General features: G+C 43.0%; 1 protein-coding gene and 1 long non-coding RNA gene across 4 annotated transcripts; one reads left to right on the plus strand and one right to left on the minus strand.

Annotated features, from left to right (window-relative positions):
* Nucleotides 1-1967: 1967 nt before the first annotated feature.
* On the minus strand, nucleotides 1968-7113 carry znf346 (zinc finger protein 346). 3 transcript variants are annotated; one of them, XM_014137998.3, is made up of 7 exons: nucleotides 6990-7113; nucleotides 6035-6138; nucleotides 5830-5925; nucleotides 5558-5705; nucleotides 5109-5339; nucleotides 4197-4296; nucleotides 1968-3970 (listed from the first exon to the last, which is right to left on the minus strand). In XM_014137998.3, the coding sequence occupies exons 1-7, from the start codon at nucleotides 7072-7074 to the stop codon at nucleotides 3820-3822; spliced, it is 915 nt and encodes a 304-aa protein (XP_013993473.1). In that variant the 5' UTR covers nucleotides 7075-7113; the 3' UTR covers nucleotides 1968-3819. The 3 variants fall into 3 exon arrangements, with proteins under 3 accessions (XP_013993473.1, XP_013993471.1, XP_013993474.1); XM_014137996.3 differs by having other exon boundaries at nucleotides 5109-5342; nucleotides 6990-7112; XM_014137999.3 differs by lacking the exon at nucleotides 6990-7113 and adding an exon at nucleotides 6323-6715 and having other exon boundaries at nucleotides 5109-5342.
* Nucleotides 7114-12223: 5110 nt separating this feature from the next.
* Nucleotides 12224-15039, plus strand: LOC106568013 (uncharacterized). Its single transcript, XR_001320215.3, has 2 exons — nucleotides 12224-12871; nucleotides 13273-15039. It is a non-coding gene; the product is annotated as an uncharacterized LOC106568013 (long non-coding RNA).
* The last annotated feature ends 227 nt before the right edge of the window (nucleotides 15040-15266 follow it).

Here is a 15266-nt window from a genome sequence, read left to right on the forward strand (position 1 = left end):
GTTTCACGATACAGCATTGCTATCCTATCTTCTGCTCCACAACAGGGGGCTGTGTGCTTGGCCTGCTCTAGACGTGAGCTGGCCTACGTGTGGCTGCAGTGTTTATAAATCTTGGCGCCTCCAACGGATGCCTAGTAGGGCCTGGCTCTATGAATGGAGGACCCAGACACCTCCCCAGTCGAGTAAATAGATGCTATCAATGAAAAGACTGAACCCTTTACCTCCTGCGCTCACACACACACACACACACACACACACACACACACACACACACACACACACACACACACTTTATGAATGGAAGTTGTACCTATGCCAAATCAAGCTCATTGAACTCTATGGTGCAGTGGTGCAGGAGCAATGTCCTGAATAGACACAGGGAGAGAAACGTGTCAAAAGCAGACTTTGTGTGTCAGCTAATAACTTTCCTCCCTGTTTGATCAATGTGTACTTCACTCAAATAAAATGAGCCATTTTAGAATAAGCTCTACACACACACCTCAACATTCAATCATAAGAAAACACAGACGTTCTCAATTTAAATATGAACTAAAAACATCATCCAAATACAGACGTTTGTGGTTAAATCTTAGTTGAGAACCACATAAAATGAACAAACAGATGTGTATAATTATAGTGATTACAAATAAAATAGTGATAACAATACAGAACATGTTGAAAAGCTTAACTGTTCTTGAGAAATAATTTGAGTCTGTGTTCGATGGATGTTTGCTTGTCTGTATGGTGTACAACTCTGGCAAGAGGCTTCCGAGGCCAAGCAAGCCTCGGCCTACCATTATACCTGTATCCAAGTAAGCGAAGGTAACAGAACTAAATGACTATCGCCCCATAGCACTCACTTCATGAAGTACAACAGTGGTAGGCCTGATTACCAACAACGATGAGACAGCCAACAGGGAGGTGAGCCCTGGCGATAGGAAAATAACCTCACCATCAACGTCAACTAAAAACGAAGGAGCTGATCGTGGACTATAGGAGACAGTAGAGAGCACGCCCCCATCCACATTGACCGGGCTGAAGTGGAGTGGGTCTAAAGCTTCAAGTCCCTCTGCGTACATATCACTGACAACCTGAAAGGGTCCCTTCATAGACAGCGTGGTGAAAGCGCAACAGCACCTCGACAACCTCAGGCTGAAGAAATGTGTCTTGGACCCCAAGACCCTTACAAACTTGTACAGATGCCCCATTGTGAGCATTCTGTCTGGCTGCATCATCGTCTGGTATGGCAAATGCACTGTCCACAACCGCACGGCTCTCCAGAGGATGGTGCGGTCAGCCCAACGCATCACCGGGGGCACACTGCCTGCTCTCCAGGACATCTACAGCACCCAATGTCACAGGAAGCCCAAGATCATCAATGGACCTCAGCCACCCGAGTCACAGCCTGTTCACCCGCTACCATCTACAAGGCGGAGACAGTACAGGTGCATCAAAGCTGGGACCGAGACAGCTTCTATCTTCAGGCCATCAGACTATTAGTCACCGCTAGCCGACCTCTGCCCAAAACCCTGCCCTGAACATTAATCACCGTTCTAGCCGGCTACCACCCTGTACTCTACCCTGGACCTTAGAGAATGCTGGCCTATGTAGTCATTGAAAACTGGTCACTTTAATGTTTACATACTGTTTCACCCACTTTGTGTGTATATACTGTATTCTAGTCATGGCTAGAAGGGGGGGGGGGTATTTATTTTTTATTATTCCTAGGTATTACTGTGCTTTTTGAGCTAGAAACAAGCATTTCGCTGCACCTGGGATAACCTCTGAAAATGTGTGTATGCTACCAATAAACGTTGATTTTGAGCCAGGGTATCTATTGCTCAGGCTAGAAAGGAGTAAGTGCGCCATCCAGTGACAATGTACAATAATGGGCTTGAAGAGCCGACAAAATGTTTGGGTGTGAGGAATACATTTAGTAAAATGAATAGAAATACAGGAAATCTGACTTTAGTTAAAACATTGTTTTACTAGATACACATTTTCCTAGCACTTCTTTAGGCATACATAGTTTGTATTGAAAATAAATCTGATAATTTACAACACAATAACTAATACAACAAGAATGAGGTCTGAAATAAAAGGCCATATTTTTGCTTGTTTTACAATGTATTTAGAAGCCCTCTTCTAATGAATTACATCCAAAATGAATGCAACGTTTCTTCAGCCAAAAGGCAGGGCGACACATTCAGTAATAGATATTCAACTTGTCATGTCTGATGAAAAAAAACTATTTTAGGACATGACAAAATTTCACATAGCCAAAACAACTCGTCACAAAATGAAATAATGGGAATGGGATCTTAAGATCAATCAAAATCTATTTATGCTTTTAAAGATCAACATAGTATTTCACTTGAAGCAATAAAAGTACAAATCTAGGATCCTTTACTGTCTGTCAGTAACGCACCCGGGACTGCTACGACGATTCTGCACATCCAATCCCTCACTAATCCGACCCATATCCAAGTAGATATTTTTTGTCCATTCAATAAATGCAGCAAAAACACTAAAAGTATTAGCACTTACTACACCAAACATTGACCTTTTAAAATACCTTATTTTAGTCTCACCATCACCACTGAAACACTATCAGAGTACCTTTACATTCACAGACAAATCCCATTCCAAAAGCCACTCCCTCAGAAAGAATGTTGACCAATATTCAGACAATCTTTCATGACCCTACCAGCACAGATGGACAACTATGGAGTAAAACATTATGATTTCTACAACTATGACATACTACAGCAGATGTCTAGTAAAGGCATATTTCACATTGTAAGTTGCTTCATATAATTTCTCATGTGACTAAAAACAGAAATAAACAGGAATAAAAACAACAAAATTACATTGCTTTTTAAGCCCTGGTACTGACAGCGCATTCCTAATACAGAGTAAGGTTAGAGTATGACATTGCTTATCTGCTGCAACGTATTGTTAGTTTGTGACAGCTCTGTTTTTAAATTGATACGAACGCATGTACATATAATAAAACGATTATAGGACGTACTTATCATCTGGCAGTCTTTTACTTACAATAGACATCAAACTAGAAGGTTCTCACAAACACTGAGGTTGGAGGGTGCAGAAAATTACATGTATATAATATTTTTTTAGAAAGTCCAAGTTACTCTCCATGTTGCTATCTGCAAACTGAAATAACTAGAACGAGTAAAAGTTCAAGAAAAATAACTTTCCGTACAGGATATGTTATTGAGTTTTTCCCTCTCAGCCAGTCACAGAGAAACATTATGTAAAGAGATGAATCAAAAGATTTAGGTGTTGGACAAAACCCTAGGGGGGGCACCAAGGATTATGAGCCCAAATAAAAATAGAACCATAACACTACTGCAAGTCCATCACACCAACATCATATCATTGTACTGTATTATGTCAGAATTTGAAATATGACATTTTGAACAGGAATGATAGACAACATGTCCAGGTGTCTCTATACCGCTCTGGTCTGACCGACTGAGAACACAACCAACACATGTACTGGGAGACTGACCGTCTCTGAGTACAGATAGAATGAAGTAGAACTGGAGTAGATAGATAGGATTCACCTATGAGGCAGATACGACACCACAGAGAGAAGCAGGGAGGACACACTCTCTTTCCAGGGATTTTACATGACCATGTGACATGAACAGGGAAAACTCTGGGGCCTAGTTGTAGCCTGTAACAAAGAGAGTTTATCCTGGTCAGGTGATGTGGTCAGGAAATCCTCCTGGCCCTAACTGAGGGACACCAGTAGCTGTGGTAGTTGGAGAGAGGTGGGGGGTACTGGGAGTCTCTTCACTCGTAGTCCTGGTTGAAAGCGCCCCAGTCCTCCTGGACTGGTTCGGCTTCAGGCGTATAATGGTACTCAGACTGCTGGTTTTCTGCTGTGTACTGGTTTTCAGAGGGGCTGACAAATGTTGGGTTGCTCCCTTTCTTCCCTCTGACACTGGAAATATATAAAAACGTGTTACAACAAAGCCATGTTAAAGACTAAAATATGAAGAAAAAAATAAATATTTTCTGAATAGGATAACTTCTGTTTGGAGTCCAAACAGAAGTTATCTGGGCGTGCGGTGTGGTATACTCCAGTTGGTGTGTGTGCATGCAGTGGTAGTTGTTTCTTCTGGCTCACGGGGCATGGGAGAGTGGGAATGAGAAAGAGGGACACATACTGGTTCTTATGTTTGGAGCCGCTGATGTGAGCTTGATACTGTTCCACAGAGTTGAGTTCAATGTTGCACACAGTGCATGGATAGCCCTTTACTGTGGAAGCTGGAGACACATATAGGAGGGACTAGTTAGCAAGGAATGCCGTTTTAGACATTACACTAACATGCAATGACCCAATACGGCATTGGTACACAAGGTCCTGTACTGTCTTGCTGCTACTGTATATGACCCTCCAGAGAGAATTATTTACACTTGATAGAAACTCAAAAAATGTACATAATCATATGCCCATATTCACAAAGTTCTAAATCAAGTGCTTTTCTTTCCACATGTTGGGTGTCAGTGGCTGTCTGGTCCTAGTTTTGCGGGGCCTCCTTCCAAATCTCGTCTTGTCTATTAGAAGTCTGGAGAACTTCAGTACTGGATTTATTTTGCTTTTCAATGGGAGTGCTGGCTGTTAATGCTCACATTTGATTGGCTCTTATAAATTAGGTTTCCCTTAGGGCAGCATTTCTCAAACTCGGTCCTCGGGACCCCAACGGGCGCATGTTTTGGATTTTTCCCAAACATTACACAGCTGATTCAAATGATCAAAACATGTTGATTATTTGAATCAACTGTGTGGTGCTAGGGCAAAAACAAAAACGTGTACAGAGTTTGGGAAACCCTGCACAAGGGAGAGCGTTTCCTTGTTTTACGCATGCCTATTTTCCTACTGTGTCAGACAAAGCTTTAGTAGCTTGTTGCAAGTCAGAAATATTTTCTCAAATACCACCTCTATTTGGAGCTCTATACCCACGTGAAATATATACAAATATTTCAATCTAGACTCCAACCCTTTTAATCGTCTTCCTGAGGAGAACTTCCCCAGGTCTTTGAACAGAATGTGAGGGGCTTTAGAGGCTAGGTCCTACCAGGTGCTGTGGACGGCCCATAGGTCTCCATCAGCTTCTGCTGGGTCAGCTGTTTTTTATGCTTCTTGCCTTCGTAGTGCTGCTTGGCCATGAGGGGGTTGTTGAATGAGGCGTGGCAGATGGAACAGAAGTGGTCCTGGTCGTCCTCGGCCGGGCCTGACGATGCCATGCTGCTCGCCTCTTCTGACTGAGTCTTCTTCTTCACTACTGGGGCCAAGGCCTGAGGTAGTGCTACTGGAGAGGTAGAAGGCAGATATAGAAGGCAGGATATGACACATTAATCAGACAGGAAGGAGTTTACGTAATTTTTTGGCACATTTGGAAAATACAGGCATGTGCGTTGAAGGAATAACACAGTAGGAGAAAAAGAAAATGTGTGCAGATGGGGTGGAAAATTTAAAACAGGCTTATCTCATATGGCCATACAATCCATGTAGGCAGCCTCTTACCTGGGGGCTGGTGGCCAAAAGTCTTCAGTCTCAGGTTCTTGGTGTGCACCTTGCCCTGGTAGTGGGACTCAGCCACCACCGGAGAGGAAAATGTCATATTACATATAAGACAGGCTTTGGAGCGATCCGTCTCTTCATTACTGTTGGCCTGAATATGGGGGGCAGCAACCGTGAATTAGACAAAAAGGTTAAGGGAGCTCTATCCATGAACACTGTCTCTACTGGGAAGCGAAGTGCTGGATAAAACATTTTCTAGCTGAGAAGTAACTTACGCTGTCTCCCGAAGGCAACTTGAACCTTTTGATGGTGGGCTCCTCTTCTTTGTGGATGCTCATGTAGCGTCTCACTTTGTTGGCATGCTTTTTGCTCTGAAAAGAATGCGACAACAGAAGGAAATAATGAAAACATCAGCTGCTGCTCTGTATACTGGTTGAGAAAACAACCATATAACAGTCCAAATCCAGTGGGATCACTGACCTGATAATGTGCAAGTTTCTGTGAGTCAGAATTCAGGACAGCACTGCAGACTTTGCACAGGGCATCAGAAAACAGGTCACCATTCTCCTTTATCATCCTGTTTACTGAAAAAGAATGGATGTCAGTGTTAATTAAACAGAAAAAACAGAATCACCAAAGACTCATATAGATCTATCCATCTGTGGTATATCATTATCTATGACGCTCTATGGCCTGTGATGATGAGCTCACAGCTAGGTTATAGTATTGCATTATATGTAGTTGTTGTAGCTAGCACACTTAGCTTACAACACTTATGGTCGAGATCCTTTAACTCGTAAATTCGGATAGCTTGCATCAACCTGATGTTGGTGCGAGCAAACAGGCTAGGAAGTGGAAGGTATCAACAGCCAATCCAATAAGGTCTGGAAACTATAGTGAGCTTCGATTGGTCAATAACGCGATGTCGCGGAGAATTTGCATTAAGTTCAGCTTTCCCCAACTTTGGTCCGCCCTATTCACGTCCTTTGCCCATGCTCACATCGCCCAAAGGCCCTCCCGCCCACTTCACTGAAAATGAATGGACTTCAGATGTTTCATCGCTTCCAACGTGCTATGTGGATCTCGTGTCTGCTAGCTGCACGAGAACAACTCGGCTACTAGCTAGCTACTGATTTAGCAAATTTACTTAAGACGAAAAATACACACATATAAAAGGCAGTCTTCAGAAGGCCACGGTGGCTTTGAAAATAGCAAGTCATCTACTAACTAACATTATTCCTTCACTAATGCCTTGCATCGACCTTGGAGCTTGAATCTCAAATGGCTAAATAGCTACCGTTAGCAAGCATAGTGGTATTGTATTACTTGAAAGCTAGCGTTGATTGTTTATGCTCTGCTCACAGCAATAATAAATAAACCATACTAGACCAAAGTGGATGTCAATGATATTGAGCATAGGATAACGCGAGTTTACCCTCCACCGCCCCTGAAGGTAAATATGGAAAATCTCCATTAGGTTCCTCGAGCGCCATGTTTTCTTTCGGCAGCAGCGAGTACATGCGTAATTGTTCTTCTTCTTTGGTGAAGTTTAACGGCAGTTGGCATCCAATATGTTGCATTACCGCCCCCAACTGAACTATAGTATAAATCCATTTCGCTTTGTGATACAAAGGGGGAAACGTAAAGAATACAAACAGTGGCGATTTTTGCATTTTAAATCTTGGTGGGGCAAAGAAACAAAAATATTTGGGATGCATGCCAGCAAATCCACTACACAACACTAAACAATACATTAATTGCACTAAAACAGTGCCAAACGGTGCCCACAATCTGTTAGGGCCTACATAAAGCTGTCCCAATACCAGTGCCAACACCTTACCACTGGTATGTCTATCCTAATACCAGTCCCAACACCTTACCACTGCTACATCTGTCCCAATACCAGTCCCAACACCTTACCACTGCTACATCTTTCTATCAGCGGAGTCTTGTCTGGCAGCGAAACAGTTCATTCAGCCTCATTTACTGCCTTAAAAAAACATAGTTGATATGGCTGACTTGCTTAATAAACAAATGTAGCTCTACTGACAATTGATATGTACAAACTATGGCATAAGGGGACGACAAGCGGATAAGAGGCAATCCGTAATTTCGATTAAGACATTAATGAGCAAGCTAGGACGAACGTAGTCAATATAACAATTTGTTCAGCACTTTTGAAATGTACAGCGACAGAATTCAGAACATGGGCCGTTCTTACAGTGTTCTCCCTGTGCACCAAGTCAGAATCGTATGATAAATAAAGGGGACAAATAAGCAGACAATGAAAGCTCTTACAATATTCAATGATTACATTTCTCTAAAACAGGTTATAGGCTACATGTGCACCACCAAATCAGAACAGTAGGCAAAATTAAGAGGGGAAAATAGACCAAATTATTAGGGTGAGGCACATGGGCTACTAACAGCTTACTACACAACATACACCTATTACACTTTATTAGTTACAGTATGCATATCTCCCTGGCATATTACATAATTTATGCAGCAGCATACAATGCATTTTTGGACTCACCTTGTGCTGTGCTCACTTGAACAGGAAGGTGGCGCGGCGGTCTTTCGTAGGCAGATTTTGTCATCAAACTTTGTCATCAAAGTCTGGCATTCTCTGGATTTATGGTGCTTTCAAGACAACTGGGAACTCTGAAAAAAACAAGGTCGAATCATGATGACGTCAGTGATCTTCAGGTTGTAGCTCTAGAAAGAGGCCAGAGTTCCTGACCTACAATTCTGAGTTGGATCACCGTTCAAAATGTATTTTCCCAGTCGGAGCTCGTTTTCCCCCCGAGTTCCCAGTTCAAATCAAATAAAATTGTATTGGTCACATACTGGAACAATGGCTGGAACGAATTGCAAAAATCACTGAAGCTGGAGACTCATATCTCCCTCACTAACTTTAAGCATCAACTATCAGAGCAGCTTACAGATCATTGCACCTGTACATAGCCCATCTGTAAATAGCCCATCCAACTACCTCATCCCCATATTGTTTATTTTATTTCAAATTTTTTTGCTCCTTTGCACCCCAGTATCTCTACTTGCACATTCATCTTCTGCACATCAATCACTCCAGTGTTTATTTGCTAAATTGTAATTATTTTGCCACTATGGCCTATTTATTGCCTTACCTCCCTAATCTTACTTAATTTGCACACACTGTATATAGACTTTTCTATTGTGTTATTGACTATACGTTTGTTTATTCCATGTGTAACTCTGTGTTGTTGTTTGTGTCGCACTGCTTTGCTTTGTCTTGGCCAGGTCGCAGTTGTAAATGAGAACCTTACCTGGTTAAATAAAGGTGAAATACATTTTTTTAAATACACGTGATTAGCAGATGTTATTGAGGGTGTAGCAAACTGCTTGTCTTGAACTAACTGAAATCAGATTTCCCAGTTCCGAGTTAACAGTTGTTTTGAGCGTGGAAGAAATCATGCTGGATTGACAGCATGGCCAATGTTGAATGTTTATCATTTTAAGCTTGGAAAAGAGACCCTTAAACCCAGACGTGGGACCACACAGCCACTCCACTGAATTGCAGGCTAGTGATTGCTTTGCAATGCTTGCAGTTGGCCACTGATTCCTTCCAGACCACGCATTGTTGAATTTGCCATTTCCAACTTGTTGTGTAATGTTTATGTCCAATGGCCAATGAGCACCGATACGTTTTATCTATAATTTCTCTTCATTATTTCTCTTCATATGACAAGGATTAAAAAGGATTTGCCAGTATATTGTTGACTTGATTCATGATGATGACTGCTAAATAAGATTCTGAAAATATGATCAGTCCAATCAAAGCTACTGTTGATATAACGTGATTTGACGTAATTTTATCTGTGGCCAATGACCTTGAGCCTTATTGGATGGGCACTTCTAATGTAAATCTATAGCAGCACCCAAGTGGCTTGAATTTTCGAGGTCTACCCTTAGATTTGCTGGTGACATAGTGTCCCCATGAGTGACAGAACACTGAGCCAATCACGGTGGAACTAGAGAACATTACCAACCCCATACGCTCCGTATTTTCCACTGGCTGCCCCACCCCCACCACAGAAAAAGAGACCATGTTTGTATGCGACTTTGTTCTTTATTAACTCAATGATAAAAAAATTGTTTTTACATTGTTTGCAAACTGATATGTGACACATATTAATGCCAAAATAAAATGCAAAACAGGCATGTTCTCTTTTTTTGCTAAAAATGTGAGGCTCAAAACAGGTGGCTCTGCCCCACCTGCTATGAATGATGGATCGCCACTGAAAACAAATATATTTTTAATTACCCTACCGACTAACCTTACACTCATTAAAAACCCACTACCCCATTCCACTACTTTGACCCTATCTGCTCCTGCACCATGCCAACAGCCTGGGGTGACAGGACACCACCACTCATTACACCCTGTAACTCTTCTAAAAGTCAAATCTCGTACACCCAAATACTTCCCTGCAGCTACCACTACATCTATTTTCTGTGATTTAAGTTCCATTTCTGTGGTACAGTTGATAACCATTGCTTAGAAGCCAGCTAACCTTACTGAAGCATATATCACTCATTGGCCTATCCCTCTGTGCTGGCACAGATCTACTACTCACAGGGATCCTCTCACCATTGACCTTTCCTCCTTTACTTTCTTCACTGCTTTAGCATACGACAGCTTCTGCAATACTCACCTCAAGCTTTCTCTCTGACACCGGACACTTCCGATCCCCAGCAACATGGGCACCCATACAGTTAACACACACAACTTTATCCACTGAAACTACACAATCCTCTATCCCATACCCTCTTGCACATTTCTCACATCTTGTAATCTCCTACAAACTTCTGTGACTTGACCATAAACGTTGCACATGAAACAGCGCAGTGGATTCGGCACAAAAGCTCTAAAAGGATAACTGATATATCCTAGCATGGCTCGGGTTTCGAGCTCTTCACCACACCTTCCACCTCATTCCTCTTCTCCTGACTTTGCTTGAGGACCGGTGGCATCCCGACATAACTCCATCTCATAATCCATCTCCTGCTGACCTCAGAAACGTGTCTTTTCCGTGCACCAACATCTTAACTGCATGAGCAGTGTCCACACACAGAAAAACAGTGTGCATAGATCAACCCGTTGCCAGTAGTCCACCCAAGTTTCCTTAAAAAATACAGAATTCTACCTCAGCTTTCAGACCAGTGCCATGCGTAATTGTGACGACACCAGAGATACTTTATAATGACGAGATTGTCTTCGGAGAATCTCAAATGCATACTCCTTGAATCCCCTCTCCTCGCCTCCTTCTCAAAACCAATTGGATGAGAAAGCCAGAGGTCCCTCCCCTCTGTCCTTCTCCTCTGATGGGTTTTGAGAAGGAGGTGAGACGACGCGAGGAGGATGCAAGATTCTCCCCTTGTCTCCGCCCTAACAATGGCAGTCAATTGCCGCGTTCAAGTGCTAGTCGGAACTTGGAAACACGGAAATGTCCCGACTTGCTAACTGGTTGAACGCGGCACGTGTATAAATACAACCTATTAGCAAGTCGGACAAGTTTACAGTCCCGACTAGCACGTGAACACAGCAAATGGAAGAATCTCAATGGGATCATCTCATTTGCATACTCCTCGAGTCCTGTCTTCCTCAAAACCCATGAAGGAGGTCAGAGGGGAGGAACCTCTGACCTCCTGTCATCCAATGGGTTTTGAGAAGGAGGCGAGGAGAGGACCCAAGGAGTATGCAATTGAGATTCTCCCAATTGCATTCTCGTTGTGTCCTCTCTCCTTCTCAAACTCATTGAATGAGAAAGCCAGAGGTCACTCCCTCCCCTCTGACCTTCTCCTCCAATGGGTTTTGAGAAGGAGGCGAGGAAAGAGGATGCAAGGAGTATGCAATTGAGATTATTATATTGACCATAAACTGTAGTGTCCGATCTAACAATGAAAAGAAATGTCTTCAAAAATGGAAGGCAATATCAGGTGGGACAATTCAAGCCAATGAGTGGGCAGATACGCATGTGAACAGCAAGCACAACGGTTTCCAATAATTACCACAGCCAGAGTCTATACCCCCCCAAAACATAAATGTGCTTTTTGGTCTTAATTTAAGGTTAGGAATAAGGTTAGTAGTGTGGTTAAGATTACAGTTTGGTTTAAAATCTCATTTTAAAAAGAGAAATTGCTGAAATAGGCAGGGTTGCTTCCCAACCGAAACATTTGAAAACATTTGGTACATATATTATGTGGCAGACCAGGGGGTTTGGTCAACACATTTACACAGAGAGTAGGACTAGCTCAGTTTCAAGGGTGTTTATTTGAATAACAAACCAAAAGAAAAGAATAGGTCTCCCCCATGAGACCCTCTCCAGGATACCGTCTTCTGGGCTCCGGGTCTTGCTGTATCCTGTGGGGAACAAAAATGGAACTCCCTCCTTTTACCTCCAGAACCATCCCCAGCTATACGTGTGCTACCCTTCTGGCAGCTTTATGGGACCCGTCCAGCTGGTGAGCAATCAGCCCTTGATTACTCACCAACCACAATCAGCCCCAATTAGTCCTGGCCGGAGAGCCCGTCGAGACCTGGCATGTCCAACAGAGGGAGCCATCGCCTCGAGATGTATACTCGGTCTGTCACCAGGCCTCGACCAGTCTCCCCCTGGTGGCTGACCTGGGGAGACTGGAGACTGGGAGACTGGGAGCCGAAGTATATACCCCTTCGTCCTTGATTGGTCAACTGTGGGTGGCGTAAGTTTCTTCTTCTTCTTCAGCCCGAAACTCATAGGTGGCGGCAACACACCCGGTGTAGTCTACCATAAAACTTTAAAGAAGAAGCCCGAAACTCATAGGTGGCGGCAACACACCCGGTGTAGTCTACCATAAAACTTTAAAGAAGAAGCCCGAAACTCATAGGTGGCGGCAACACATCAGGTGAAGTCTACCATAAAACTTTAAAGAAGAAGAAGCCCGAAACTCGGTGTGTATTCAACATGGCGAACAACAACTTCAAGCATCGATTGACCGAAGAGGTACAGAAGTACCTTAACCACTACAATTATAGCCATGCATTATATAAAGACCAGCATGTAAATGCCAATTAATGGAGGGTGATTGCGGAAACGCTGGGGTCCGACCCAATCACTTGTTTGAAAAAGTGGGGTATGATTCGCAACAAGTTTGTCAAGGCAAAGAAAAGAAACAAGGGCCACAGTGGAAATGCCGGTGGAAAAGCTACTATAGAAATGTTGCTGCTGGCTTGTTCGGCACGTGAAGCATGGGAAGACTGAAAGCAACATGACGTCTTCACCAAAGGATGAGGTAAGTTGTATTTTCGATTGTAGTCACTGAAAAGTGTAGCCATGTTTTGCTAACAATAGTTAGCGCTGGCTAGTGGCTAGCTAGCCTAGGAGCATACTCGTGCAGAGAAAGCAAGCCAACCAACTAAACTAAAGACCTTTACAACATTTAATCAAACATTATTTTGTCAAAGAACATCATAAGCTTCCCAAATTGGTAAAGTCAAAGTTTGGTAGCTAGGTCCAGCTACTCAAAATGTTGAAAATGTTTGAGCAGAGTTGAGTAGTTGTCCAGACTTGCTCAACTGCTCAAACCTTTGCAAAATGATAGTCTATTTTAGTGTCGGTTAATGATATTTGATGTTCATCGATCGTTTTGAATGGTTTGGATATGTGTACTAAATAGCCCTTTTTTTTCTTTAGGGGACAAACAGCAGTGAATGGAGACATAGCCTGGTTTTGTTCTCTGCGCCCCAGCACTGCCTGTTCACCGGCCCCAAACACTACCTCTCCAGACACTCTTAATTCCCTCTCCACAGGGCCCTGGCACCTACAGCTGACTTCATGGATGAACTCTTGCCAAAACTCTTGGAGAAATTTGATCACCAGCTGCAAGACAAGAGGAGGACGTGGTCTGAACGACTGGGACTACAGTGAAATTAAGTTTGGTTGTTGTTCAGACATCTCAGGAGTCAGACACATTTGTTTCCATAGACACTTGTTTACATGTCTGTTCTCAGCAGACACTTTTGAACTGTGGCTTACTTTCAGAGCCCAGAAGCAAGAATAAAGGTTTATTTTTGTGTGCTGAAAAAGCTTTTGGCATTTCTTCATCTCAATACAAGGTGTTTCAATGCATTCTATTTGAACAGCAAGTGCTGACAATGTACAGAAGAGCTGTGTGCTACAGACCTTACAGGCTTTCTTCTATTTGTGGTGTACTTCCATCTAATCTAAATTACTGAACAGAGACATCAGATTTCATTTTATTAACAAGATTCAATCTACATTTTAGTACGAAGTACTTTGGTTCACAGTGCACACACAGAACCGTGTCGACGTCCATCAAGGGGGATGTGAGCAGTCGAAACAATGGACTATTCGGCATGATTGGCTGGCCTTGAGTTGAATTGTCCTCTCCTAACCATGTCTTTCTACCATGGTACAATTCCAGGGGCTGCAAGGATGAGGAGCCATGTGTGGTGCCTGGTTTCCTCCAGACCAAGACTCTTCCTAGAGCTGGCCCCCTGGCCAAACTGAGCAATCGGGGGACAATGGCCTTGGTCAGGGAGGTGACCAAGAACCTGATGGTCACTGACAGAGCTCCTCTGTGGAGATGGGAGAAACTTCCAGAAAGACAACCATCTCTGCAGCACTCCACCAATCAGTCCTTTATGGTAGAGTGGCCAGACGGAAGCTACACCTCAGTAAAAGGTACATAACAGCCTGCTTGGAGTTTGCCAAAAGGCACCTAAAGGACTCTCAGAGCATGAGAAACAAGATTATCTGCTCTGATGAAACCAAGAGCTCTGTAAGGGTGACCATTGGGTTCTTGGTCACCTCCCTGACCAAGGCCCTTTTCCCCTGACTGCGGCCAGCTCCAGAAAGACTTGGTGGTTCCAAACTTCCATTTAAGAATGATGGAGGCCACGGTGTTCCTGGGGACCTTCAATGTTGCAGAGATGTTTTGGTACATTTCCTCGGATCTATGCAGCGACACAATCCTGTCTCGGAGCTCTACGGACAATTACTTCGACCTCATGACTTGGTGTTTGCTCTGACATGCACTGTCAACTGTGGGACTTTATATAGACAGGTGTGTGCCTTTCTGAATCATGTCCAATCGATTGAATTTACCACAGGTGGACTCCAAGTTTGAGAACCATCTCAAGAATTATCAATAGAAACAGTGCACCTGAGCTCAATGTCTTGTCTCATAGCAAAGAGTCTGAATAATTATGGGCATAAGGTATCAGTTTTTTGTTTTTAATACCTTTGCAAAAATGTATAAACTGTTTTCACTTTCATTATGGGGAATGGTGTGGAGATGAGGAAAAACCTGTATTTAATCCATTTTAGAATAAGGCTGTAACGTAACTGGAAAAAGTGAAGGGGTCTGAATACTTTCTGAATGCACTGTACATGTGAACAACATACACAACTCCTATATAAAATATTTTTCTCAAAGTTGCTGACATGCAAGAACAAGATGTCATGACAAGTGCAGTATTATCATAAGGAGACAAATTTGGATTAGGGAGGAGATGCAGAGGAGGTTGAAGAGAGAGAGAGGAAGAGGGTGTGCTTGAATTGTTTAAGAGCTTAGGAAAATGGGAGATGGTTTGTTGAAGAATAGTACAAAATGTAAACAGAGTTAGCTGTACAAAGGATCGAAGATAGGAGGGGAAATGGAAGTG

This window comes from Salmo salar, chromosome 13, assembly GCF_965601325.2.
Source record: "Salmo salar chromosome 13, fSalSal1, whole genome shotgun sequence".
NCBI classification, from domain to species: domain Eukaryota; kingdom Metazoa; phylum Chordata; class Actinopteri; order Salmoniformes; family Salmonidae; genus Salmo; species Salmo salar.